At 45.1% G+C, this 26840-nt stretch overlaps 1 protein-coding gene across 1 annotated transcript; it reads left to right on the top strand.

Annotated features, from left to right (window-relative positions):
* Positions 1 to 321: 321 nt before the first annotated feature.
* LOC119521850 (NACHT, LRR and PYD domains-containing protein 2-like) lies at positions 322 to 16925 on the top strand. The gene is made up of 9 exons (XM_037820522.1): positions 322 to 385; positions 2400 to 3999; positions 4335 to 4505; positions 6537 to 6701; positions 8367 to 8537; positions 8879 to 9049; positions 11676 to 11846; positions 13878 to 14048; positions 16787 to 16925. Exons 1-9 carry the CDS (start codon positions 322 to 324, stop codon positions 16923 to 16925), a joined length of 2823 nt encoding a protein of 940 aa, XP_037676450.1.
* The last annotated feature ends 9915 nt before the right edge of the window (positions 16926 to 26840 follow it).

Raw genomic sequence — 26840 nt, 5'->3', positions numbered from 1 at the left:
CCTCAACAACTCATCTTTCATATAAAGATGCTGATTCAGTGATTTATTTCTCTTCACCTGCACCCCCACCCCCCAATTCTTCTTCAACCCTGAAATCTAACGTCTCACACTTGGGAAAATGACTTCTCCATAGTAAGAGTTTCACTTGCAAACCCTTCTGGAGCAGCTCAACGCTGAATTAAGAAGCTCAAGTCTCTCCTGAGCCCTTCCCCTGAAAGGTGAGCTATAGCAGACCCCATAGTCTGAGGTGGAAACGGCCACTGCAAGCTCCTGGCAGAGGTTCTGATCAACCGTTCCCCAAACTCTTGGACGATTGTGATAATGAACATCTTGGAGAAGATGAACCTCACAGAATCGTCTAAGCCAGGAAAGACTCAAGTCCCAGGTAAGTAGGACTCGGTGTATGCTGGGCATTTGCAGAAAAGAGTTAAGTCCCCAGGGTTTTAGAAACATCAGGAACAGCATCACAACTTATAAGGGTTGCCCCGAATACAAGTGGTAGATGTGCACACCGGCTGGCGGTGAGAAGAGACCTTGTTCCATCTATTTCCGTCTTCTACTTGCTACCTTCCCTGACCTTTCCTCTCCCGGTGCCCTCTCAGGCTATCGGCTGGTTTACCACCTGTGCTAGCATTTTGTGTGTCCTCATGACCTCATTGGCTACCTCTTTTACCAGTTCCTTTCCCCTGTAGAATAAATTCACCCAATTCTATCACATTAAAAGTTCCTCAAGTCATCATTTTCATCTGAGCAGGAGTTAGCAAACCTGTCCTGTAAAGGGCAATATCTAAATATTTTAGGCTTTGCGGGCCATGCAGTCTCTGACACAACTACTCCCCTCTGCTGTTCTAGGGTGAAAGCAGCCATAGATGATAGCAAATAAGTGTGCATGGCTGTGTTCTAGTAAAACATGATTTACCCAAGCAGGCAGTAGACGGGATATGGCCTACAAGCCATAGTTTGCCAATCCCTGTTCCAGAGATCTCAAACTGGGCTGCTGATGAAAGTACACAGAGAACTCTAAAAACACTGCTTCTGTGGTGTGTGCATAGATTCTGACTTAATTGGTTAGATGTTGACTGGGAATTTTTAATTTCAAGTTATCTTATTGGTGATGAATTTAGGATTTCAGAGTCTTTAAAATCTAGGAACTCCCAGCCTCTATGTATAGGAAAACAAATTATATTGATTCCTTTGTTATTCTGTGTGATATTGAAGTTATCTAAATTAAAAAATGAAGTCTGTATTCAGGTATATGGTTTCATGACAGAGTCTTCCAGCAAATGACCATGGCACGTAAGTTCATTAGATTAAACTTGTAAAGCTTCTCTTTGTAATTTACTGACCTAACCAGATGTTTCTGCATTCTCTTTATACCACTTCCCTCCATTGGTTATAGTATCTATCGTACCTCATGAAGGATGGTTTTTCTTAAACCAGGAGGCTTTATGAGAGAATTCGGCCTCCTAGAAGCCTGAGAGAATATTATATTGAAGTTCTGTCTCATGTGGGAATTTCAGATGCCTAGGTGGGGCTGACCCCCTTATTTCACAGGATAAAGTACAGATAACTACTAATGGAAGTAGCTAAGTCGAGCTGACTCTGTTAGGTGGTCTATATCAGGGTTTCTCAAACTTGGCCCATATTGCCATTTTAGACTGGATAATTCCTTGTTGTGGGGTGTTGTCCTGTGATTGTCTGGTGTTCAGCATCCGTGGTCATACCCACCAGCAGCAGTACCCCTCCTCCACAGTTGTGTCAACCAAAAATGTCTCCAGGCACTGCCAAATGTCACCCCTGGGCAGGCGTGGGGGGCACCAACTGCCTTCAGGTGAGAACCACTGGTCTACACAAAGTTTTGTTTTGTTTTGTTTTGTTTTTTTTATCCCCTTCCATCAGGCTGGTACCGTTTTAATCAATGACTTACCATCAAACATTTGAGCTTCTATAATGTGTGGACTATAGACCATGGGCTAAAATTCAGCCCATTGCCTGGTTTTATAAATATTCAAGTGGTAAATCTTATGTCTCTTACCGTAGTACAAATAAAATAGGCTCAAGGATATTAGAAGCTTGCTTTATCCATAATGTCTGACCTAAGAAATATAAATAATGTGGATGAAGCTCACATCCACCTTGGTTGTTTTTTGTTTGTTTGTTTGTTTGTTTTGTTTTAGAGTGTGCACAGGTGGAAACAACAGATGACCCAAAGCTGGGAGAAGACTTGGAGGTAGAAAAGCCAGGTTGGTAAATACTATCCTATGGGCATAAGCTTGGAGTTTGAAAGTTTGCAAGGGAAATCCCCTCTTCTTGGTGACTCCTCACTCCTACTTTAATTGGTGAATATGTCAGCTAAGTACACTTATTTGTATCCCTACTTCTATTGTATATCATTACAGGCAAAAAGGAGGGAGAAAGAAATATGATGGAGACTGTTTCTTCCCTCTGGAAGAATAAATTTTGGCCAGAAGACAGTGACAATTTCCACTACAACGTCATCCAGAGGAGCCAAAAGTTCATACCGTTCCTTAATCTCAAAACGCCTAAAGAGCCAATGCCACACACGGTGGTGCTGCAGGGATCTGCTGGTGTCGGGAAAACCACACTGGCCAAGAAGTTGATGCTGGACTGGACAGAGGACACGCTCAACCAGACATTCAGATATGCCTTCTATCTCTGCTGCAAAGAACTCAACCGTATGGGGACGTGCACTTTTGCTGAGCTGATTGCCAAGGATTGGCCTGAACTGCAAGATGCTATTCCAGAGATCCTAGCCCAGCCACAGAAAATCCTGTTCATCATTGATGGCTTTGATGAGCTGAGATTCCCTGCTGGGGCACTTATTCATGATATATGTGGCGACTGGAAGAAACAGAAACCGGTGCCCGTCCTCTTGGGTAGTTTGCTAAAGAGGAAAATATTCCACAATGCAACGCTACTGATCACTACGCGGCCCTGGGCTCTGAGAGATCTCCGGCTCCTGGTTGAACAGCCGTTCATCGTAGAGATCGAGGGGTTCTTAGAGTCAGACAGGAAAGAGTATTTCTTGCAACACTTCAAAGACGAGGATCAGGCCCTGCGAGCGTTCAACATGATGAGGAGCAACGCAGCCTTGTTCAGCATGAGCTCAGCTCCCCTGGTGTGCTGGATCATCTGCTCTTGTCTGAAACTGCAGATGGAGAGGGGGGAGGACCCCACCCCGACCTGCCAGACCACCACGTCGCTGTACCTGCGTTTCCTCTGCAGCCGGTTCACACCTGCACCTGCCCCCTGCCCCCGTCGGTACCTCCAAGCCCCAGTGAAGGCTCTGTGCCTCCTGGCTGCACAGGGCATTTGGACACAGGCATCAGTGTTTGACAGAGAAGACCTCAGGAGGCTTGGGGTGGGGGAGCGTGATCTCGGTCCCTTCCTGGGCAAGGATATCCTTCAGAGGGACAAAGACTGTGAGGGCTGCTACTGCTTCATCCACCTCAGTGTCCAGCAGTTTCTTGCTGCCATGTTCTATGTTCTGGAGAGCGAGGAGGAAGAAGATGGGGAGAGCTGCAAGAGGGATATTGGGGATGTGGAGAAACTGCTCTCCAAGGAAGAAAGATTAAAGAACCCCAGCCTGACCCAAGTGGGATATTTCTTGTTTGGCCTCTTGAATGAAGAGAGAGTCAAGGAGCTGGAGACAACTTTCAACTGTCAGATGTCAATGGAGGTCAAACAGGAATTGCTGAAATGCAAAGCAAAGTCCGATGAGAATAAGCCCTTCTCGTCAATGATGGGCACAAAGGAACTATTTTACTGTCTCTATGAATCCCAGGAACGAGAATTTGTGAAGGACGTCGTGGGCCACTTTAAGGAAATGTCCGTTCACTTGACAAACACATTTGAAATGATGTATTCTTCGTTCTGCCTCAAGCTCTGTCAAAATTTACAGAATATCTCACTGCAGGTGGGAAAGGGGATATTTCTGGAAAATGATTCTGCATCGGAATTACATTCTCAGGTTGAGAGGTAAGAACGCGTTTTTACCCTCCTGGTTCTCACATCTCCAATGTCGTGTCACATGCCATTAAGGAAAGTTCAGGGTCACTCCTATTCTCTGTAGCCGGGGATCAGAAGTCTCCTTCTTGCTGGGCTTCCTGCCTGCTGACCATTCAGAGTGGAAGGGATGGTGCCATGGCTTGGAAAGGGGACTTTGGAAGCAGCCCTTGTTTTACTGTGAGGTCTGGGCCATCAGGCATCCATAAACACTGCCACCATTTCAAATATTTTCCCTTCCGTACCCATACTTGCTACAATTTCCCTGACACACCTTTCAGTAGTGATCTTCACTGTCTTTCTCACAGGTCCCAAAATGATCATCACTGTCTTTGTATCTGGATGGATCTCTGCTCTGTGTTTAGCTCAAACGAGAACCTGAGCTTTCTGGAAGTAAGTCACAGCTTCCTCAGTGACTCCTCGGTGAGGATACTTTGTGCTCAGATCACCCGTGGCACCTGTAATCTCCGGAGAGTGGTGTAAGTAGAAGTTATCCTGGGATGGGGAAACCCTAGGCATGACCAAGCTTCTTGCCTGTATAACACAGGAGCAACATGTGAGTGCCTAGACAGGCTTCAACAGGTACTCGGAACGAAAGGAAACAAAGTGGATCCTACCTCAAGTTTGTCTACTGGGAAGACTGAATTACATTGAGTCACTTTTTATGAAGTTTAGCAAAGAGTTTGTATGTTCTCCAAGTCTACTCTGGGCATATTTGATTAGGTTAAGTCTTAGAAATGGATAGACCAAATGGCATGCAGAGAATTTTAGATGGATAAACTGGGTTGGGTAGTGCCCACCAAAATTCGTGTCAACCTGGTATTTGTGTGACCTTAATAGGAAATACACTGTCTTTGTGGATATACTCGAGTTAAGATGAGGTTGTCTTGGATTAGCGGGGGCCCTTTATCTGATGACTGGTATTTTGGGCGCACACGCAGAGAAAATGGCCAAGTGAAGTTGGTGGGAGAGACTGAAGTGAGGCAGCTACAAGCCATGTGTGCTAAGGACTGTCATTAACCATCAGATGCTGGAAGAAGGATTCTTCCCTAAACCCTCCAAAGGGAGCATGGCCCTGCTGACACCGTTATTTTAGATTTCTAGCCCCTAGAACTGTGAGAATGGATTTCTATGATTTAAACTAAAAAGCTTGTTTAATTTTTTACAGCAGCTGTAGGATGCTATGTGACTACGTTGGTAATAGTGGGTAAATGTGGGCTCTGTAGCATCAGTTTCTCATGTGTAAAAAAGGAACATAAGACATTTAAGTAACTTGCTTAGTATCGAATACTTGGACCTGGGCTGGAGTCCAGATCCCAAGCTTAATAAATTGTAGTGCTTATAATACAGGATGAATGTGCAGAACCATGCCTGTACCTAGTTATCACTGATAAAATGCTAGATATTTAGATAACATTATTTGTATGGCCATTCACTAGAATAAATAAGACCTAATATCTTCCTTGGGTAGGTGACAATTTACAATCTGCCATGACATGAGGACACTGGGGGCAGTTTTAGGCTGTTCTGCAGCTATAGGTCTGCATGAGGAAGAGGTGGAGATTGACGCTGAGGGGCATAACTGAGAACTGGGTATTGGAAAGATTATCACTTGACCTAAGGCCACGGGTCTGCCTGAAAATGACAAAGGTCAGAAGTGTACCATTGGTGTATTCATCAGCTACTGCTGTGTAACAAATTTCCCCAAACCTAGTGGCTTAGAACAATACGTGTTTATCTCATAGCATTGGGTCAGGAGTCTGGGCACAGCTTAGCTTTAGAGTCCTCTGCTTCAGGGTCTCTCACCAAGTTATCAAGCTGTTGGCCAGGGGTGGGGTCTCGTCTGAGGCTTGGTCCTCTTTCAAGTTCACACGGTGGCTGGCAGAATTCAGTTCAACACATGCTGGCAGTTCAAAGATCCCAATATCTCCCCTGTTCCCTGCCATGTGCCCTCTCCACAGAGAAACATAAATACCTAAAATTTGAAGTAACTTCTTCCTGGGACTTAATATAGTTTGTATAAACTGTAGGCTGTAAAAAGCCTTTAAGGTGATTTGAAAACAGAATAAACACAATTTAATTAGCTAAGTTACTGCTTTTTTTCCCAATAAAAGACTCAATTAAGCCAAGACCTAGGCAAGCTGCAAATATCTTTGGGGATTTCCTTTCCCCAGTGTGATAGGTCTCTTGTCACCCTACTTCATTAGCAGTGGGGTTCTAAACCTCAGTGCCGGAGACTTCCTTATGAATTCCTGTAACATGTGTTGAATGTCTGTTTTCAAATTTTAAGGAAAATATTTCATCAATTTTTCCCTTTGTCAAAATGCCTTAGAGCAAAGCTCTTTCAAAGAGAAACATGGTTCATTATTTCCCTTTGGCAAAATGCTGAGACAACTGTTGGAACAAGCTTTTAATAGTTTCTAAATCTGAAAAATATTGTAGCATGTTTGCATGTGCCCACATGCAATGGAGGGATTAACCCCAACGTGGAAATCTTTTATTTTCCCTAGGATTAAAAATGTTTCCCCTGCCGATGCTTATCGAGACTTCTGTCTGGCCTTTGTTGCTAAGAAGACCCTGACTCACCTGATCCTGGAAGGCTGCACCCAGAGCGATATGCTGCAGCTGCTGTGCGAGACCCTGAAACACCCCAAGTGTCACCTGCAGTGTCTAAGGTAGACCCCAAAGCAAGGTGCTTGAGCTGCCAATGCTGCTGAGTGAGCGAGAAAAAGGGAAGCCATGTGACTTACACCTAGAAGTCATACGGGTCCTCTTTTCTATATGGTGTGAGATAGGGGTCCAACTTCATTCTTTTTCTTGTGGATGTCTTGGCACCATTTATTAAAAAGATTTGATTCCCCATTGAATTGCATTGGCTATAAATGCATGGGTTTATTTTCAGAGTTGCAATTCTATTCCATTAGCCTTGATTATAGTATCTCTGTAATAAGTTTTGAAATTGGGGAGTATGGCATCATGATAGAGGCACATATCTGAAACAGGACTTGGATGGGGTTTCAACCTCAGAGTACTCTTTCCCCCAGCCAGCTTTTTGTGTCATCCTCTAGCCTAGGGACGTGATATCTCAGGCTGCAGTTTTTCTAACTTGGATTCAGAGCAAACATTGACCTTGACTTACCACTCTGTGACCCTTAGGTGCCTCAAGTGTCCTGGTTCCTGGTAGCTCGCTGGTTTGAGGAGGTCCACACCGCCACCCAGGCTCAGTTCACTTTCCTAGTGCATTCAATGATAGCTAATATTATTGATTTCTGGTGCATTTGTGCCTGACCCTATGTAAAGCAACTCACATCCCATGCTTCATTCAATTTTCAAAACCCATCCTGAGTGTGAGAAAACAGCTCAAAGATCATAATAAATATCAGAGCAAGGATTCCAGCTCATTTCTAATTTCCAAGCCCTGTGCTACTAACTAGCATCCTGTGAATGCTACTGAACTGTTAAAAGGTACCTATTATTATAGGTACTTATTAAGATAATAGATATAATAATAGATAATAGAGTACTTATTAGGAAAGGGAATTAGGAAGAAAGGTACTAACTTTAAGTGCTCCAGTTTTACCTACGTGACAAACACTCAACCTATTCACATACTGTGCTGAGGTATCTCCTTTAATTGCCTGACTTGTGAAGTTCTTGTACTTAGTAAGACACAAACATGACTCAAACAATATTGCCCCAAAGTCCTATAATAACCTGTAGCGCACCCTTTACACCTTGTGAATATCTGTAAGAAGAGCTAGACTGTAGAGTCCAATATACTAGATTAACTGACTTTCTGAATATTTTCCAAAATAGCCATTCAAAATTGATATTCCCATCAACAGGTATAGTTTCTAATTCTGTTTTCTTGTAATACTCAAACTCACAACCTGACTTCCTAGGTATCAAATTGCATGTTTTAATTTGAATATACTTAATGACTTAGGCTGAACATTTTTTTGTGTGGTTATTGAGCATTTTTTTTCCATAGAAGTGCACTAAAATCTAGTTGGGGTTAGGATGGACTCAGGCAGAGAATGTGCTTGCGATGGAAAATGGCATTTGAGAAACATATCAGGCTATATTGGTGAAATTTTGAATGTGATTGTATTAAAGATATACATTTCCTCTTGGGAGATGAGGCTGGATGTTGATAAGTGGCCATGAGGATATTTGAAGAATCGAAGGCAATCAGATCTCCAGTATTTCAGGCCCGAGTTCTGTACAGATTGGAGTAGAATGAGATGAAAGCCAAGGAGACAAACTTCAAGGAAACATAAACAGCTGACATGGCACCTGTGTCCTCCCATAAGAATGGCTTGTTCCCATGTCTCCTGCAGGCTGGACTCGTGTTCAGCCACCACTCGGCAATGGGCAGATTTCTCCTTGACCCTCAAAACCAACCACTCCCTGACATGCCTGAACCTCACGTCCAGCAAGCTCTTGGATGAGGGCGTGAAGTTGCTGTGTACAACCCTGATCCACCCAGAGAGCTCCCTGCAGCGGCTGTCGTAAGTCTCATCTCTCTTCCCATGGGGCGTCTCCATTTTAGGTCGGGGGCTGTACAGAGAAGGGCAGTGGTGACACTGGGCCTTGGCAGTGCACTAGGCCCCCCACATGGAAACTCCAGCTCATATGAAGATGTGCTTTCTGTGCATGTGTCTGGTACCAGGCAGATGGCTCGTGCATCTGCCCATTTCTTGCTGTTCCTTTGTGCCTGTGTTCACTAGCACTCGAGAAGGAGGGACACTAACAAGGGTGGTAGCTGAGGACTCTAGCATTTGGGGACAGCAAAGAGTTCTGGACTTTGCAAGTGCTCTCACCGCCTTTCCCTTTGTGTGATCTCCTGCAGGTTGGAAGACTGTCATCTCACACAAGCCTGCTGCAAGGATCTCGCTGCTGCTCTGATTGTCAACCAGCGGCTGACACACCTGTGCTTGGCCAGGAATGACCTCGGGGATGGAGGGGTGAAAATTCTGTGTGAGGGCTTGGGTTACCCCGACTGCAAGCTCCAGAACCTGGTGTAAGTCCGTGCTGGCTGCCTGAGTGTGTGTACAGAAGCACACAAGTGTATGCATATACACACGCTTGCACACACACCCAGATCCACTTGCTTCCTCTAAATACCCCAAGTTATGAGGTGGGTAAGTAGCTCAATCTCAGGAGACCTGGGGAGTGAGAAGATAGACAAAATTTAAAGGAACAATGCTAAAACTCTCTAAGGATGTGCGGAGTGTAGCTGGTTTCCAGATCTGGTTCTTAACCTGCATTCTTGCCTCTGTCACGTAAGCTATCTAAAGTTGCGAGTAAATGGAGTTATTTGGCAGCAAGCTTAACATAATCCTCTTGTTAATACTAAAATCATAGTTAAGACAATAATAACAAAAAGATGGCACTGCACTCCTTATTTCTACTCAGATTCTATTTAGTGTTGATACTTCTGGGCTCTTGTCACCTGTAAAATCACCTCCCAAAAGTTAACCTTGTAACTGTTATTCCTGGAAACTAGTTTTAATCTAAGATATACCTTAATGCATCCGGTGTCTGGAAAATATTTGCCTACTTAAAATTTAGAGTATTTAGTTTACAGTAGGAAATAGGTAGAGGGAAAAGATTTCCCACCCCCTGTTAAAGTCCCCCAAATTAAAATAATAACTTCTAAAGGGAATATCACCTGCTAACCACATATACAAATTAAACTTGAGTTATTCTGCCACCCAGGGCATCCAAACAAAATCAGAATAATGATGGTTGACACTTTAAGCACCTAACGTGTGCCAGGTATCACGCTAAGGTCTTGCCAAAGATTATTTCATTTAATCCTCACAGTTAAGAGATGTACTTTTCTCCCCTGGTTTCAGGTGAGAAAACTGAGTCTTATTCAGTAAATCTCACCAAGTTTGCATCTCTTTAGAAGGTATGACTCTCGGAAAATTAGATCAAGTCCTTTTGTGGGCCATCCTCTATTATCCCAGCATCGAGTGAGTTTCTGTAAACTTAAACGTTACCAAGCCGCGCAGGGGAGGGTGATGTTCATGTCCCTTTATATGTAGGTTGCCCACCAGCCAGTTGTCTGTGCCTCGCGTCCCCTCCGACCCGGTGGCCTGGGCTGCCTGTGGGCCCACTCCCCTAGATGTGTCACGTGACCCTCATCCCTGGGTTCTGGCCACATTGCAAGAGGCTTTTGTGGAAACCAAAACCTATACTATCACTTAGTTTGTTAAAACTAAAAAGCAGTTGTGTTAATTTTCTATTGCTGTAGTAATAAATTTCCACTAATTTAATGACTTAACACCAATTTATCCTACAGTTGTATAGGTCAGAAAACCAACATCGGTCTCACCAGGCTAAAACCGAGGGGTCGGTTTCTGGAGACAAAGAAATGGAGCCAGGAGTCCTTTACCTTGTTCAGTCCAGCTGTTGGCAGAATCCAGCTCCCTGTATTAGAGGACCAAGGTCCCTACTGCTTGCTGGCTGTAAACTGAGGCTGGTTTCCAGCTTCTAAAGTTTGCAGCGCTCCTTAGCTCATGACCCCCTTCCTCTGTTTTTTTCAAAGCTATCAAAAGCTGGTTAAGCCTTTGTTGCCCCTCTCCGGCTGGGAATGGCCCCCCGCTTTCAAGGACTGGGTAATTACATTATGTTGGACCCTCCAGGATAATACCAGATAATCTCCCCCACCTCAAGATCCTTAGCCCTAATGACATCTTCAGAGTCCCTTTGGTCCCAGAAGGTGGCACAGGCTATGGGGATTAGGACGTGGGCATCTTTGTGGGGCTGTTATTCTGCCCACCACCCCAGCCATTGACATCTCCAGGCATCATACGTTTTCTGAACTTAATTTTATTAGCAGGACTCCATTACAAGGCAGGAGAATTTGGATCACTGATGTCTAGTATCCAGTCCTGGGTTTGTCTGGATCAGAGCCGAACCTCCATCTTCCCATCAATTGTATTTGGGAGCTGGGATAAATGGTCACGTCTCTGAATGGAAGATAGCAGGCACACTTAAAATCCTCTATCCCATAATTAGGGTAGGAATAACATAAACCTCCTCAGCAGTTACCTACTGCTGCCATAAAAAAAATTACCATAATGTAGTGACTTAACACAAATTGACTATCTTATGGTTAAGGAGGTCAGAAGTTAAAAACGGGTCTCACTGGGTGAAAATCAAGGTGTCAGCATGGCTGCATTCCTTCTGGAAGCTCGAGCAGAGCTTCTAGAGACCACCTTCGTTCCTTGGCTCATGGCCCTTTCCTCCATCTTCAAAGACAGCAATGGAGCATCTTCTGATCCCGTTCTGACCTGTGCTGCCATCGTCACGTCTCCTTCTGTCTTCTCTAAGGGCCCTTGTGATGACATTGGGCCCAACCAGATAACCCAGGATAATTTCCTCCTCAATATGCTCAACTCGGTCATCTGCAAAATCCCTTTTGCCATTTAGAGTAACAGTCACACGTTCTGAGGATCAGGACCTGGGCACCTTCGGGTGGGGGCGATATCCTGTACCACACCGCCTCATGATTTTATTTCCATGTCTCCAGTTCTAAACCTGTTTAAAGTTCTTGGCTTGAGGCTGGAAGGTTTTGGAGTTGGAGCATCAAGCCAGGAAGAACTAACAGATTTTTTTTCCACGTGGATAACCTCTAGGCTGTGGTGCTGCAGCGTAACGGAAGTTGGATGTAACCATCTCTCAAAGTTTCTCCAACAAAAGTCAAGTCTAACTCACTTGGATCTGGGGCTGAATCATATTGGAATTACTGGACTCAAGTCTCTGTGTAAGGCTTTGAAGGACCCTCTATGTAACCTGAAATGTCTATGGTAAGTTACTTTCTTGAACTGGAATCTCTATCTAAAATGACATCTCAGTACAGCAGATCTTTCCAACTGTAATTCAGAAAGAATTAGAACAGCCAGTTGAGTGTCCTTAACCCATTGGGATGACTTAAGAAATAGGTTCTAGTCTGGTTATCAAAAGGCTACTAGTGAAAAATTTTAAAGCTGTAATGCCTCAAGAACACAACCATCAATAAGCTGGTGCTGCTCCCCAAACTGCAACACTCAGCGAAGTAAGGATTAGATACTGCACCAGAAAGCTCTGTCTCTGTGAGCAGGAAGTTAGCCTCTGACTCTGTTCTGTGTTACAAATCCGTGTGAGTTAGTGATCATCAATCAGCTACCTGCAAAGGACTGTCAGGATGGTTCGTTCCACAGCTTGTGCAGTATAAGAGAGTGTAGTGGAATTGTAGTTCTCAACCAAAACTGCATAGTAGTTGAAAATCTCAGACCAATCAAATGAGAATCTCCGGAGGTAAGACCAGGCATCAGTATTTTTAAAGCTCGCTGAGTGATCACAACTTGCAGTGCACTAAAGGTGTTGAGGATGGAGTAGGTAACTACTCAGTCACAGGTAGGGAACCACTGGTTCCTACAACTCATAGTATGTACCTGTTCTCAGGAAAGCAGTAAGCTCTACTGGCATGGGGAGGAGAGCTACCCTCTATCCAGTCAGCTGCTACTTCCTAGGGGTATAATCTCATTATACATTCCAGGAAATAGGGTTATTTGCGTCTGTCTCAAAAGGTGGCTACGACATTGAAATATGTACTCAGGTTACATGCTCTGTGCTGGGCACTGTGCTAAGCATGTGAAAGATTTATTCTATTCTAGATTCTGGAGCAAACTTGAACACATGACCCATTCCCTTTTCTCATATATAATACACACACACCCCTTGAGAATTTTTACCATCTTCTGTTTATCTGTCTTCTGCCCTTTCACCTGCTCCAAATGGAAGAAAGCTTTCTCCTCTGTCCTGCACTCATCCAGCATCCATGTTTGTGATGGGCATAGCAAACATGCTTGTCCAAAACTGAGTTGATCATTTCCCCACCTAAAACTGCACATGCTGCATCTCAAAAAAAAAAAATCTTAGAACAAAATTCTTGACGTCATCTTTTTTTTTTTTTTTTAATCATCATTTTATTGAGATATATTCACATACCATGCAGTCATACAAAACAAATTGTACTTTCGATTGTTTACAGTACCATTACATAGTTGTACATTCATCACCTAAATCAATCCCTGACACCTTCATTAGCACACACACAAAAATAACAAGAATAATAATTACTTGACGTCATCTTTATTGCCTCTTCCTTTCAAACCTCAAGGCAAATCCATTTCAAAGCCCTGTCTATCTGGATTCTCCTCATTTCCCCTCCATTGGTAACACCTGCATTGTTGTGTGGACTATAAATGAATCTGTGGCCCTGCCTGCCTTGTTCCTCTACCATTTCTCAACCAAGAATAACTTCTGAGATGTGAGTCAATTCATGTCACCTCTCTCTGCACAAAGCCCTCCGCAGTTCCCCCTCTCCAAGTAAAATCCTAAAGCTGCAGTAGCCCAAGGGGCCTTGTTTGATCTGGCCCGTCTTACCCATGACCTCATCTCTTACCACCCTCCCTGGCTCACTCTCTCAAAGCTGGCTGCCTCCATAGTCTGTTTCATGTGAATCCTGCAGCACCTCACCGCCTTTGCATGGGCTGTTTCTCTACCTGGCGAGTTCTCACTCCAGACCTCTCAAGGGTTCATTCCCTTCACCCTCTCAGGTCTCCTTCAACCATCATAACTAGCAGGCCCTACTAATTTCCTTTACCCCTTACCTTTCACCCCTTCCTTCTACCTAGAATGCTACACGTGCTACTGTTTCCTTTACTAGAACAAGCTCTGAGGACAGAGGCTTCTGTTGGTCACTGTTGGATTCTCCAGCACCCAAGAGCATGCCTGGAATATAGAACGCTATCAAGCATTTGCTGAACAAATGAATTAATTTGCTTTCCCTACAGGCTGTGTGGATGTTCCCTCAATCCCTTCAGTTGCGCTGAACTCTCCTCAGCTCTCAGCACCAACAGGAGCCTGATCAGTCTGGATCTGGGTCAGAACACCTTGGGGCACAGTGGACTGAAGATGCTGTGCGAGGCCTTGAGGCTTCCAGCTTGCCCCCTCCGCACCCTCAGGTATGATCTCCTGGTCCCCAGGCGCTCCCTCCGTAATAGGCTCTGGGGAGTACACATCACAGGAATTCGGCACTGGGCATCTTTCATAATTCCCAGGCTGCTGTGATACACACCACACAGTGTGTGGCTTAAACAACCAGAACCTATTGGCTCATGGTTTGAGAAGCTAAAGGTCCCAGGCCAAGGTGTCGGCAAGGGCCACGCTTTCTCCAGGATCTGCAGCATTCTGGCACCGCTGGCTTCCATCCCTGGAGGTGTCCTGGTCTTGGCTTGTCCTGTGGCCTTCTGGCTTCTGTTTCCAAATTTCCTTTCTTTGCAAGTCCTCCAGGCATGTGAATTAAAAACCCACCCTGATCCAGTTTGGCCACACCTTAACTGATAACATCTTCCAACAGTCCCATTTGCAAATGGGTTCACACCCACAGGAATAGAGGTTAAGATGTGGGTCTGTCAGTCCCCAAATCAGGTGTGGCCCTTTCTTTGATGCATTGTGGAAGGGTCCAGGATGAGCTGGGGAGGTCCCGCAGGAATGTGGGTTAAGACTTGAGCATGTCTTTCGTGGGGGGCACCATTCAATCCAACAGCACCTGTCACTAACATTCCACCTTCATCCACTGATTTTGGGCATCGGATAATTCTCCCATCAATTCCCTCTGTTTTTTGGTGGGTAAGATGAGTCAAAGACTAGGACCAACATGCGATCTAAAACCAAGAAGCTGGATTGATGGCGTATTAAGTGAGGGAGAGCTATGGTGGTAAGAAAATCAAATTGCTGACCTCATAGTGTTTTGGAGGTAAGAGTTTGTTCTTGTTCTGTGTTCAGAGGCCTGGCAGATCGACATCAAGCTTAGAACCGAGTTCTCAGGATGTGAAGCTGTCACTGGCTCTCATCTACATGCTCACTGGAGCAAGTTGTCCTTGAGTTGTTTCCTTGTTACCATGGCTACAAAGAACCATGCGTCTTTGGGGGAGGGGAAGACTTCTTTATTTTTACTGTGGTAACAAATAGAACATAACTTGCCTAACCATTAAGTATACAATGCAGTGGCACTAACTGTATTCAAATGTTGTGCTACCATCACCTCCTTCCATTAACAAAACTTATCACCCCAAACAAACTGTACCCATTCATCAAAAACTCCCCTTCCCCCATTGGACACAGCCCCTGGTGATCCTCAGTCTACTTTCTGTCTCTGAATTTGCTTATTCTAGATATTTCATGAGTGAAATCATAAAGTACTTATTCTTCTGTGAATGGCTTATTTCACTCAGCATGATGTCTTCAAGATTCATCCGTGTTGTAGCATATATCAGAACTTCCATGCCTTTTACAGTTGAATAATCCATTATATGGATATATCACATTTTATCTGTTTATGTCTTCTAAAAATTCTCAGATGATACACATTATCAATGAATTAAAATAATCACCATCATATAGAAGAAACATAGTACATTTATTTAACACGAATCTCAGACACTAAGTTACCTTGCTAGTCAAGAAACTTGGACACTAGAGGTTTTGGGTTTTCTATTTTTTTTCTATCACCTTTGTTGTAAGTAAGCTCGCCCACTTTATTGGTGAGTTTCGATCACCGTGTACTCCCATCACAAAGACGGCCGTGGGCTGTTTCCTTAGACCAGCTGTCAGATAGTCTTCCCTGGGTCTTTGAGTCTCGTGGTACCTAGAAATGCAGAGATGCCCGGGCCTTGCCCTTTCTAAACTCAGTATTTAACCCTTTAATTCTGTCAGCTACCCCCATAATCCTTCTAGCAAGCCCTTTAAATTAAAACTATGGTCATTTTCTCTTCCTTGCAACTGAAGAACCCTAACCTCATACCTCATTCTTAGGACAACTCACTTAAGTCTTCTGACGTGGTCATCGTGCTCGGTTTCCAGTTCCTCCAGGGCTTTTGACTGAACGTAGATCCACCTGCGAGAACTGCTGCTTCTTTCTCCCTTCCCACTGACCATGACCATCATGAATAGACACAATTAAGGTGACCCTGGAGGATCATGTTTAAGATGTCTTGAAGCTATTTGGCCCTTATTTCGGTCACAGTTGTTTTGGTTGCCGTCAAGATATCTCAAGCCTAAGGTTGCGTGGGTGAATCTCGAGCAACAAAAAAACTAGTAAATGTGCTAACAAGGTCTACGGTACTACCAAGACACATGGCTGCTAATCGCCTTGGTCTCTTGTTTTTAATGCATATTTTGCTGTAATTATTCTTTTCCTCTCCCCCAACCCCATCTCTCCATATTCACAGTTGAATGTGGCTACCACAAGGTAAACCCTAGAACTGAGGTTGCTGTCAGCTCAAGTCGGATAAATGGTGGTAGGTGGACTGGCTTGGTTCAAGTGTATGTGTCTCATCTATTTAGCTGATACGCCTGGGTCCGCCTGAGTAGAAGCTGTAAAAGGGCATTATGAACTAGGTGTGCCTTAACAACTATCTGGTATTGGTAGATGCAAAATTTCATTTTTCACTCAAAATATAGTAGGATAACCATCCAAGCAGCCAATGTCACGTACTCATAGTAACCTCAAACCATCACGGTGTTAACCTGTTATCTTTATTCCCCTATCAAATCAGTACGGAGCTCTACTTGGTGGTGCAGCACCATCAAAGGTGGCCCCTGCTCTGTGAAGCCCTAAAACATGAGGTTCTTGGAGTCTGAAATGAATCTCCTCCAACAACGGAGATAAGAAACTTAATTTTATTTATTTGTACCCCAGGTTGAAGATAGACGAATCTGATACCGAGACCCAGAGAGTGCTGACGGAGATGAGAGAGAGCAACCCACAACTGCGCATCGACGGTGGAAACCCAGATCCCCGGGAACGCAGGCCTTCCTCCCGGGACTTCCTCTTCTGACTCTCCCGGAGTCGTTCTCCCACTGAGCTACGGTCTTCACGGTGACGGCGAATTTCGTGGGTCCCCTCAGTCATGAGTTAGTTGCTGAGCTACATAATCTTTTTTTCTTTTTTTTCTTCTTGTGAAATATAACATATACAGAAGTGAACTTTCAAAGCATGATTTAACAAGTAGTTATAAAGGTAATTTCAAAGAATGTTATGGGCTAAAGTTCTACAGTTTCAGTATTTCCTTATTGTGAAATATAGCATATCTACAGAAAGTTACTACCTTTCAAAGTGTGATTTAACAAGTAGTCATATAAAAATTTCCAAGAATGTTATGAGTTAAGCACCATAGTTTCAGTTATTTCCTTATTATGAAATATAGCATATATACAGAAAGGTGGTAACTTTCCAAGTACAATAGAAGAAATTTCAAAGAATGTTATGGGTTGCAGTTCTACGTTTTGGTTATTTCCTTCTAGCCTTTTTAACTAAAAAAAAATAAAAATTTTAAGAGTTCAGTATTTGTAATTCTTTGTTAAATCCTATCTTGTCTGTTGCTATCCCTTCCTGGTTTATTCACTTTCTCCATCTTCAGGGATGGCCAGAGTAGGACAAGCCCAAATCAACCATAGTCCCGAAAATCCTAAAGAACACCCTGGTCCCTGAGACTCGATTAAAGTTTCACTAAGTTTATTTTTCAGAAACTTAAATCCTCCAGAGTGTTCCTAAGCCAGATAAGTCCCCAAACCCAGAGGCAATAGCCTCTTCAAGAACAACCAGATGCAGCCCCTTCCCCATAACGTCGACTCCCCTTTTCAGTGTGAACATGTTAGGGTGGCTGAGTGTTGTCTGAGCCGTGGTTCTGCCTCTGGCTCATAAAAAACACAAGTCACTCAGCCCTGTTAGACGGGAAACTTCTGTATCACAGATCTATAAAGAGAGAGAACGGTGAAAGCATTCAGGAGTGAAACTGTATCTCAATGGGTTCTGACAACTCAAAAGAAACCTTATTTTTGGAGTACTTCGGTTAAAAGAGGTGCAGAAGAGTCTGATCACATTGATTTATCTTTGCCCATCCCATCTCAGCCCAGTTCTGGTATTTCTTCACCTGCCTGAAGAGCAGAGGCTGTCCGAGTTTTTCTCCCACCAATCCTGTAATATTTTGGACTCTGAGGTGCTTCAATGAAGCACACATCTGTAAGTCAATGTTTGGCTTAAGTTTTTAACGATTCCAACTTGACCAAAAAAATATACAACTTCATGGTTTTCCTAGCCCTTCTCCATGTGGCCACGATATTTCCATGTGACAACAGAATCCCAAAATCCTTAGAACAGTGCCGGTAAGAATTACTGATTTTTAAAAACTTCCCATTTTAACTCTCTGTGTATACAATTCAGTGCCATTATTTTCACAACATTGTCTTTAGCACTAATTTGTATCCAAGTCAGTGACCACAATGCTTGCTCTTACACACACACACACACGCTCAACTGACTCTTCCAACAACCCAGTGGGGTAGATACGAAATGTGAACACAGCTTAGAGGCTGCTGCATGTCTGCAGGCTGAAAACTGACCCCAAGGATCCAGGACCTAATCCCTGGAATCAGTGAACCTTAACTTTATATAGAAAAAGAGCCTGTCGCAGCCCACGAGGGCCACGCCAGTCCAGACGCCAAAGAAGACCACGAGCATTTTCCGATACATGAACTTTCATCAGGGCTTACTTACAGGGTGAGAAGTCATGGAGAGATCATGACGGCTCTCAGGCTGGGCAGGCATCGCGTTCGCAGGGAAGATGACCCAGTGATGCAAAAAGGGCACACAGCCTTTTATAAGGGTTTAAGACAAAGGCCTTCCTAAGGGTGGGGGGAGCACAGATGCAGGAACAGGTCACTCTGACCTGGGGGGTGGTGCAGGAAGGACTAGAATAACACTTGAACAATTACATTTTGCTCTTTTTGTGAGACCAAGAGCCTCTCACTTCCTGCCTGCTTCCATAAAGTTACACTTTAAGGTCAATTTTACCCTTTTTCTCTTTACTGGCTTAGAAACACAATAGGTTAAACATTTAGCTGCCTAGGTCATGCAGACTGCTGCATACCAGAGATCTGCAGGCCTGTTTTGCTCGGGCCACGGGTTGCCACAGAGTCTTTGCAAATGTGATAAAGCATCTTTAGAAGAGGGTGTCATCCTGTATTCTCTGATTTGGCCCCATAAGTTTGACCTCAAGGGTCCTTACAGGAGGAGGGCAGAGGGAGATCTGATTACAGACCAGAGAGAAGGCCACGTGGCAAGAGGCAAGCAGAGCCTGAAGACCCTCTGCAGCAGGCTTGGAAGATGGAGGAGGGGGTGTGAATCAAATAGTGCAGCTCCTGATGCCTTCCCTCGGCCTGCTGAGGAAAGTTGTATTTTTTCAGATTGATTCATCATTTATTCATTCATCAAACACTTATTAAATGTCTGCTTGACCTCCGACACACACTGCATTGTACAGGTGGTGTGATAACTCCAGGGGGTGCCATTTATACTCACAATCATAGACCATTTCTATGTTCATTATCAATTTTTCTATCAGAGGGCAGTAAAGGGTCCAGAGGAATGGGTGGCTTTTTTTTTTGAGCCTTCACAAAGGCATTCCGTGGGCCAACATCAGGCTGGCATTTAATATTGCTAAACCTCAGCTAGACATACAACTAGGGTAAGCACAGTGTGCCGGTTTGAATGTATTGTGTCCCCCAAATGCCATTATCTTTGTGGTCTTGTGGGGCAGACGTTTGGGTGCTGGTTAGATTTGCTTGGAATGTGCCCCACCCAGCTGTGGGTGATGATTCTGATGAGATGTTCCCACGGAGGCGTGGCCCCGCCCATTCAGGGTGGGCCTTGATCAGTGAAGCCATATAAATGAGCTGACTCAGAGAGAGGGAACTGAGTGCAGCTGTGAGTGATGTTTTGAAGAGGAGCAAGCTTGCTAGAGAGGAACGTCCTGGGAGAAAGTCGTTTTGAGGCCAGAGCTTTGGAACAGACACCAGCTGCCTTCCTAGCTAGCAGAGGTTTTCCGAATGCCATTGGCCATCCTCCGGTGAGGGTACCCGATTGCTGATGTGTTACCTTGGACGCTTTGCGGCCTTAAGACTGTAACTGTGTAGTGAAATAAACCCCCGTTTTATAAAAGCCTATCCATCTCTGGTGTTCTGCATTCTGCAGCATTAGCAAACTAGAACACACAGTGTGGACATAAAGGCCAAATCTGGTACAGAAAGGACGTTGAGAAGGAGCAAGCAGAGTAGTGGGAAGAGTGTTCCATGAGTGGCGTCACGGATGGCAGAGATTCAGAGAATTTCCAGAACACAGAAGTGACTGTGATTTCTCTGTTTCCTGAGATCAAAACCTGCTGGATGGATGCATCCCCTTCTCTGGGTGGGGTCCTCACCCCGGAGCCAAGTGAGACCACACCGAGAAATCAAGGGTGGCCTCCTTTTCTGTCCCAGGAGCAGCACGGCCTTGTTGGGCTCACCTCACAAACAGAGCCAAAGTTCCCACCATCCCTGGCACTTACATCACCCAGGAGGAAATAAATCTGGTTCTTGGTGGATTCTCCTCCTTGACAGACAGGTCCCCCACCTCCATCCGAGAAAACCTGGAGCTCTGAGATGCTCTCTGCACTCGGAGGGGCCATCACATGGCGGGACAAGACTGAAAGGGTGTACTTGAGCATGGAATCTGGGTGGGAAAAAGCAAGCCTTAGGATTAGAGTGCCCTCTTGGCCCCTCTCAAACTATGTGGCTGGATCCAGGTTCACAGAAGGAGAAATCTAAACTCCAGTCCCAAACACTCAACTGAAATCCTGGGTGCATGGGGTTGACCAGTGCCCCCACCCCCAGAATTCATAGAGACTTTGCATGTGAAATTAGTTAAGATAAGGTCATCCTGGATTAGGGTGAGCCCTAAATCCAATGACAGGTGTCGTTACAAGAAGGCATGTGAAGACACAGAGAAGAAGGCCTTGTGACAGTGGAGGCAGGTATTGGAGTGAAGTGTCTGCAAGCCAAGGAATGCCGAGGATCGCCAGTGATCCCCAGAAGCCAGGAGGGGGCACGGAGCAGACTCTCACTCAGAGCCTCCAGAAGGAACCAACCCTGCCGACACCTGATTTTGCATGGTAACTGTCTGTTGTTTTAAACCATCCCTAGGAAACCAATACACTAGGAAAACACCCCAGAATTTGTAGGATTTGGTCCTATCTGTACCACCAAACCCATCTACACCCACTGTTTCCCCTGACTCAGACTGTATCATGGTGCTGTAGACAGCTCTGCGCAGAGGAAGTGGAGAATTGGGACAGCATGGTCGATAGAAATTTAGGATAGTTACATTTTTTAATTGAGGTGAAATTCACAACATAAGGTTAACCATTTTAAAGTATACAATTCATTGGCATCAAGTACATTCCCAACATTGTGCAACCATCACCACCCACCAGTTCCAGAACATTTTCATCACCCCAAAAGGAAACCCACAATAGCCAAAAGGTGAGAACAACCCGACTGTCCACCATTGCTGAATGGAAAAACAATCTGTTTGTTAAGGCATTTGCACAAAAATCATGTGCACTGCAAACCTTATTCATGACTAGTTTATCTCCAAGCCTGATTGTCTCTTACTTTTAATAACGATTGACATTCCAGTGGCCTGTAAAATGCAAATGCATGCTCACAAATGGATTCACCACCTTTCCCCAAGGTGTGCGTTTCCACCTGTGTTCCAGGCACACCCACGGGCCACCCTCTGACATGCAAGCAGTGTTCCAACTCAAGCTGAGACATGGGCACACGTGTTCACGTGAGCTGTGTGAATCTGTGTGTGTCTGGAGGAGGGCAGGTGTTCTAGTTTGCTAATGCTGCAGAATGCAAAACACCAGAGATGGATAGGCTTTTATAGAAAGGGGGTTTATTTCACTACACAGTTACAGTCTTAAGGCCACAAAGCGTCCAAGGTAACACCTCAGCAATCGGGTACCTTCACCAGAGGATGGCCAATGGCGTCCAGAAAACCTCTGTTAGCTGGGAAGGCAGCCAGCGTCTGCTCCAAAGCTCTGGCCTCAAAACGGCTTTCTCCCAGGACATTCCTCTCTAGCAAGCTTGCTCCTCTTCAAAACATCACTCCCAGCTGCACTCAGTTCCCTCTCTCTGAGTCAGCTCATTTATATAGCTCCACTGATCAAGGCCCACCCTGAATGGGCGGGGCCACGCCTCCATGGGAACATCTCATCAGAATCATCGCCCACAGCTGGATGGGGCACATTCCAAGCAAATCCAACCAGCACCAAAACGTCTGCCCCACAAAACTACAAAGATAATGGCATTTGGGGGACACAATACATTCAAACCGGCACATTCCACCCCCTGGACCCCAAAATGACATTATCTTTCCAAATACAAAATACATTCACTCCATCACAATATCACAAAAACTTAAATCATTTCAGTAACAAAAGTTAAGTACAAGATCCCATCAAAATCAATTACAGGCATGGCCAGTCCTAAGGCATAATTTTCCTTTAGCTGTGGATCTGTGAACTTAGAACAAGTTATGTGCTCCCAATATACAAAGGAGAGACATTCATAGGATAAACATTTCCATTTCCATAAGGAGAAACAGTAAGGAAAACAGGGTTAACAGGAGCAAAACAGTTCCTAAAACCCGCAGGACAAAGTCCATTAGATTTCAAAGTCTGAGAGTCATTAACAGAACAACGTTGCATCCTTGGGGCTTGAGAGAGCGGGAGCCTAACCCTTCCTAAGGGCCTTTGTGGCAGCCCTTTACTCTCCAAACACTGGGGTGAGTGCTCCAATATATCCACACACTGGGGAGACCACCTTCTCGGCCCCACCCTCCTCAAACATCGGGGCAGCTCCCGGATTCCCTTCCATCTCTGGGGCACACGCTCCACCCCTTCAGAACAGTGTGGTGGCAGCCAGGCTCTCCCCAATTCCCTGGGAATGTGCTCCGCCCTCTTTGGGACCTTAGATGGCAAAACTCTTCCAGAGCATCGAGGCGGAAAGCCCGCCCTCAACCTCCAGGGCAAACTCACCCTTTCCATGCATGTGGGCTGCTCCGCTCTCCCAGCCAGAGACCTCGTGACTCCAGACCTCAACCTCCATGGCTCTGTCTTTGAAGAGATTTTTCCTTTAATTTTTTCCTTTGTCTGTCTCCTCCAGTCCAGACCGGCAATGGTTCTGTCTATAAAGATCTCGCAAAAATTCTGTTGGCTTTGCATGAAGCACACAGGGGTCAAAGCCTTTAGACAATAGGACTTTCCACAAATCCTTTCTGGATAATTCCATCTCCAATCTTGGCTTGTACTGAAATGATGGCTGGGTTCCGTGTTTGGTTACATCCTCATGTTGGGCTGTAGCTTCTGGGATTCCACCCCCTGGAAGCCTGTAATTTTCCAAGCGATCAGCTTCTGGTTTCTTTAAACCCAAGAGTTCAGTTCTAAGTTTATCTCTCTGTGCTCGCATTTTACTATAAGCTGCAAGGAGAAGCCAGGTTACATCCTCCACACGTAGTCTGGAGATCTCCTCAGCTAAGTATTCCAGGTTGTCGCTTTCAAATTCTTCCTTCCATCTGACACCAGGACTCAATTTTGCCAAATTCTCTGCTACTTTAAAACAAGGATCGCCTTTCTTCCAGTTTGCAACAACACAGTCATCATTTCTGCTCAAGTCCTCATCAGAAGTATCTTTAGACTCCATATTTCCATAAACAGTCTCTTTAAAGCAGTTTTGGCCTTTTCTATCAAGCTCCTCACAATTCTTCCAGAATCTTCCCCTTATCCATTTGAAAAGCCGTTCCAACATGTTTGGTATTTGCAAACACAGCAGCAAAAGCACCCCACTCTCGGTACCAAAATCTGTTCTAGTTTGCTAATGTTGCAGAATGCAAAACACCAGAGATGGATAGGCTTTTATAGAATGGGGGTTTATTTCACTACACAGTTACAGTCTTAAGGCCACAAAGCATCCAAGGTAACACCTCAGCAATCGGGTACCTTCACCAGAGGATGGCCAATGGTGTCCGGAAAACATCTGCTAGCTAGGAAGGCAGCTGGCGTCTGCTCCAAAGCTCCGGCCTCAAAATGGCTTTCTCCCAGGACGTTCCTCTCTAGCAAGCTTGCTCCTCTTCAAAACATCACTCACAGCTGCACTCAGTTCCCTCTCTTTGAGTCAGCTCATTTATATGGCTCCACTGATCAAGGCCCACCCCCGAATGGGTGGGGCCACCCCTCCATGGGAACATCTCATCAGAGTCATCACCCACAGCTGGGTGGGGCACACTCCAAGCAAATCCAACCAGCACCAAAACGTCTGCCCCACAAGACCACAAAGATAATGGCATTTGGGGGACACAATACATTCAAACCGGCACAGCAGGTATGGACACAGCTGTTCCCTTGCACCCCCTAACCTGTGGACACCAGCTCCAGTGGGTCACGGATCTCAGAAAATGCAAATGCATCCCCGGGATCACAGCGGCATCAGCCCTTGCCTGCTTTGGCTCTGGTCATGTTGGTGACCAAGAGTTAAGTGTTCACTTTGGGTTCTTTGAAGAAGTGGATGCAAAATCCTTCCTCCCACCATTCCACCTTCCCTGCCCATTCACTGGTACTACAATGGAGAGCCACCTTAGCACCCGGGGGATCACAGGGCCAGGATTAGCCTTGGATGGTGGGCTTGGGAAGTGTTCCCAGAGGGGAAGAACAATCAGAGGTTACAAGAGCCAGATACTGACAACCTCCCTGTACCTCTGAGCTCACCTTCCAGCTCGTCCTCGTGCCTCCCGGTAGCTGAGCCACGCTTCCCCCACTTCCCCGCTGCACCCAGGAAGGGAGCTTCCGGGAGAGCTCACCCCCCTCTGCCAGGATCCTCGGAGTGATGGCCGTTCACACGAATCCCAAACCCAGACAAGGCCCAGGCCCCAAAACCAGCTTCCGTGGTGAACCCACCCCTCCCTCTCTGGTCCAGAACTCCAGCCTCCTCCAGCCCCTCCCCACCCAGGACCCACCAAGGCAGAGCAGGGTGGACGCGTGACGCCCACGGCTCTCCCTCAGCCTGAGTGAGCTCAGGGCCACCACTGTGCAAGGAAAGTCAGGGGGCAATGTCAGAATCCAGGACGTGGTGCAGAGACTGCTTCCTCCCTCCCGCCCCTCCTCGGCCCTGACGCACACGTGGTGCCGGATGTGCTACTTGAGCACAGCTCAGACCCCACAGCTCCCTCCTGCTCCTGTTCTTGAAACGCCTCAACCTTCTTCTTGGGCTCCTTTCCTTCGTTTTTGGAGATAGAATCCCAGCTTACATGGCTGAATTACTGTGGAAAGCTATTGGTCAAGGTAAGTCTCAGCTTCCTTGCTCTTTAACTTCTTGTTTGTTTGCTATTGTGACTAACTGAGTGTCAGCCATCTTGCAAACAGAGCTTTGTGGCTCCATTCTGGACTACATACGTTTTTCTTTGGGCTACTAATGGGATATTTAAGAGAGAAAATGCTATTTTTTTAACTACAGGACAGTGCATTATGTAAAGCAAATACATATTTCAGAACTCTCCCCTTCAATAAGCTGTGTCCCCTGAGGGAAACAAATTTGAGACTTTCTGTCCTTAATTCTGTCATAGCAAATCTCCACCCAAAAAAAAAGCATCTTCTGCCTTTTTAATTTCATTTTATTTCAAAAAATATACATGTACCTATTTTTTTAATTTTCCAGTAGCACCAAAAGGATGTTTATAAAATGCAACTGTTAACCACCCCTACCATTGTTTCTTTCTTCGTCCTCTGCTTAAATGATGTGCACTTTCAACTGGTTCTTGGGGCCTTTCCATACAAGTAGGTTTCTGAAAAAATGTGTCACCATGTGAATAGTGAGCTTATATGTTAACTGTTGACTTCTTAGCATGAAAGATGAGGATTTGGTTCTTTTATGCTGCTGTGCTTACTGCTTTTCCTCCTCATATCAATATCCACATCTATATATCAATATTCAATATTTGCATTACTATACCCACGCAGATACTATTCACAGCTGAAACTTCTTGGATAATATAACTTGCTTCCTTTATTCAGTTTTCTTCCCCTGAAATTAATATTTGCCATTTTTCTGTCTATTTGGTTTGCTTTGTCTCTATAATTATTTTTCCTCTGTCTTCTAACAGATTCTCAGTATGATTGTCCACTATGTTAAGACAACAAGAGCTCTATCCATTTCTACATCTCAGAGCTTTCTTGAAGTGACCTTCCCATTCCCCTTAGACCTCTCCCCCAGGATCAGGTCCAAACAAAGAGTTTGGTGGTGATAACGGAGATTCCGTTTTAACTTCTATTGTTTCTGTTCTTCTAGCAGATTCCATGGCCGAGCCCAGCATATCATCTTAACCCACCCTCATGGTGGCCCCAGGAGGAAGTCACCTTCCAGGGTTAGGGGTCACCTCAGGGTCTGAGGCTCTCTCTGGTGGGAGACAGAAACTGTCTTAGATTCCTAGGGCTGCTGAAACAAAGTACCACAAACCTAGTGGCTTAAAACAATGGAAATTTGTTGTTTCACAGTTGAAGAGGCAAGAAGTCCAACATCAAGGTGTTAGCTTTGCTCCCTCTGAAACCCATAGGGTTCTGGTGGTGGTTCGCCACCAACCTGAGACATAGCTCAGTCTCCACCTCCAACACATGGCCGTCTTCTTTCATTCTCCCACCAGCTTCTCCATCCAAAGTTCTTCCCCTTGTCAGGATGCCAGCCATATTGGATTAAGACCCACCCTAATCCGGTTTGGCCTCATGTTAACTAATAACATCTTCAAAGATCCTGTTTCCAGATGGGATAAAATTCATGGGCCCGGAGATTAGGATTGAACCTATATTCTGGAGGCACAATTCAAT

This window comes from Choloepus didactylus, chromosome 27, assembly GCF_015220235.1.
Source record: "Choloepus didactylus isolate mChoDid1 chromosome 27, mChoDid1.pri, whole genome shotgun sequence".
In the NCBI taxonomy this organism is placed as follows: domain Eukaryota; kingdom Metazoa; phylum Chordata; class Mammalia; order Pilosa; family Megalonychidae; genus Choloepus; species Choloepus didactylus.
The sequence above is the reverse complement of the archived record's forward strand: the minus strand, read 5'-3'. Positions and strand labels throughout refer to the sequence as shown.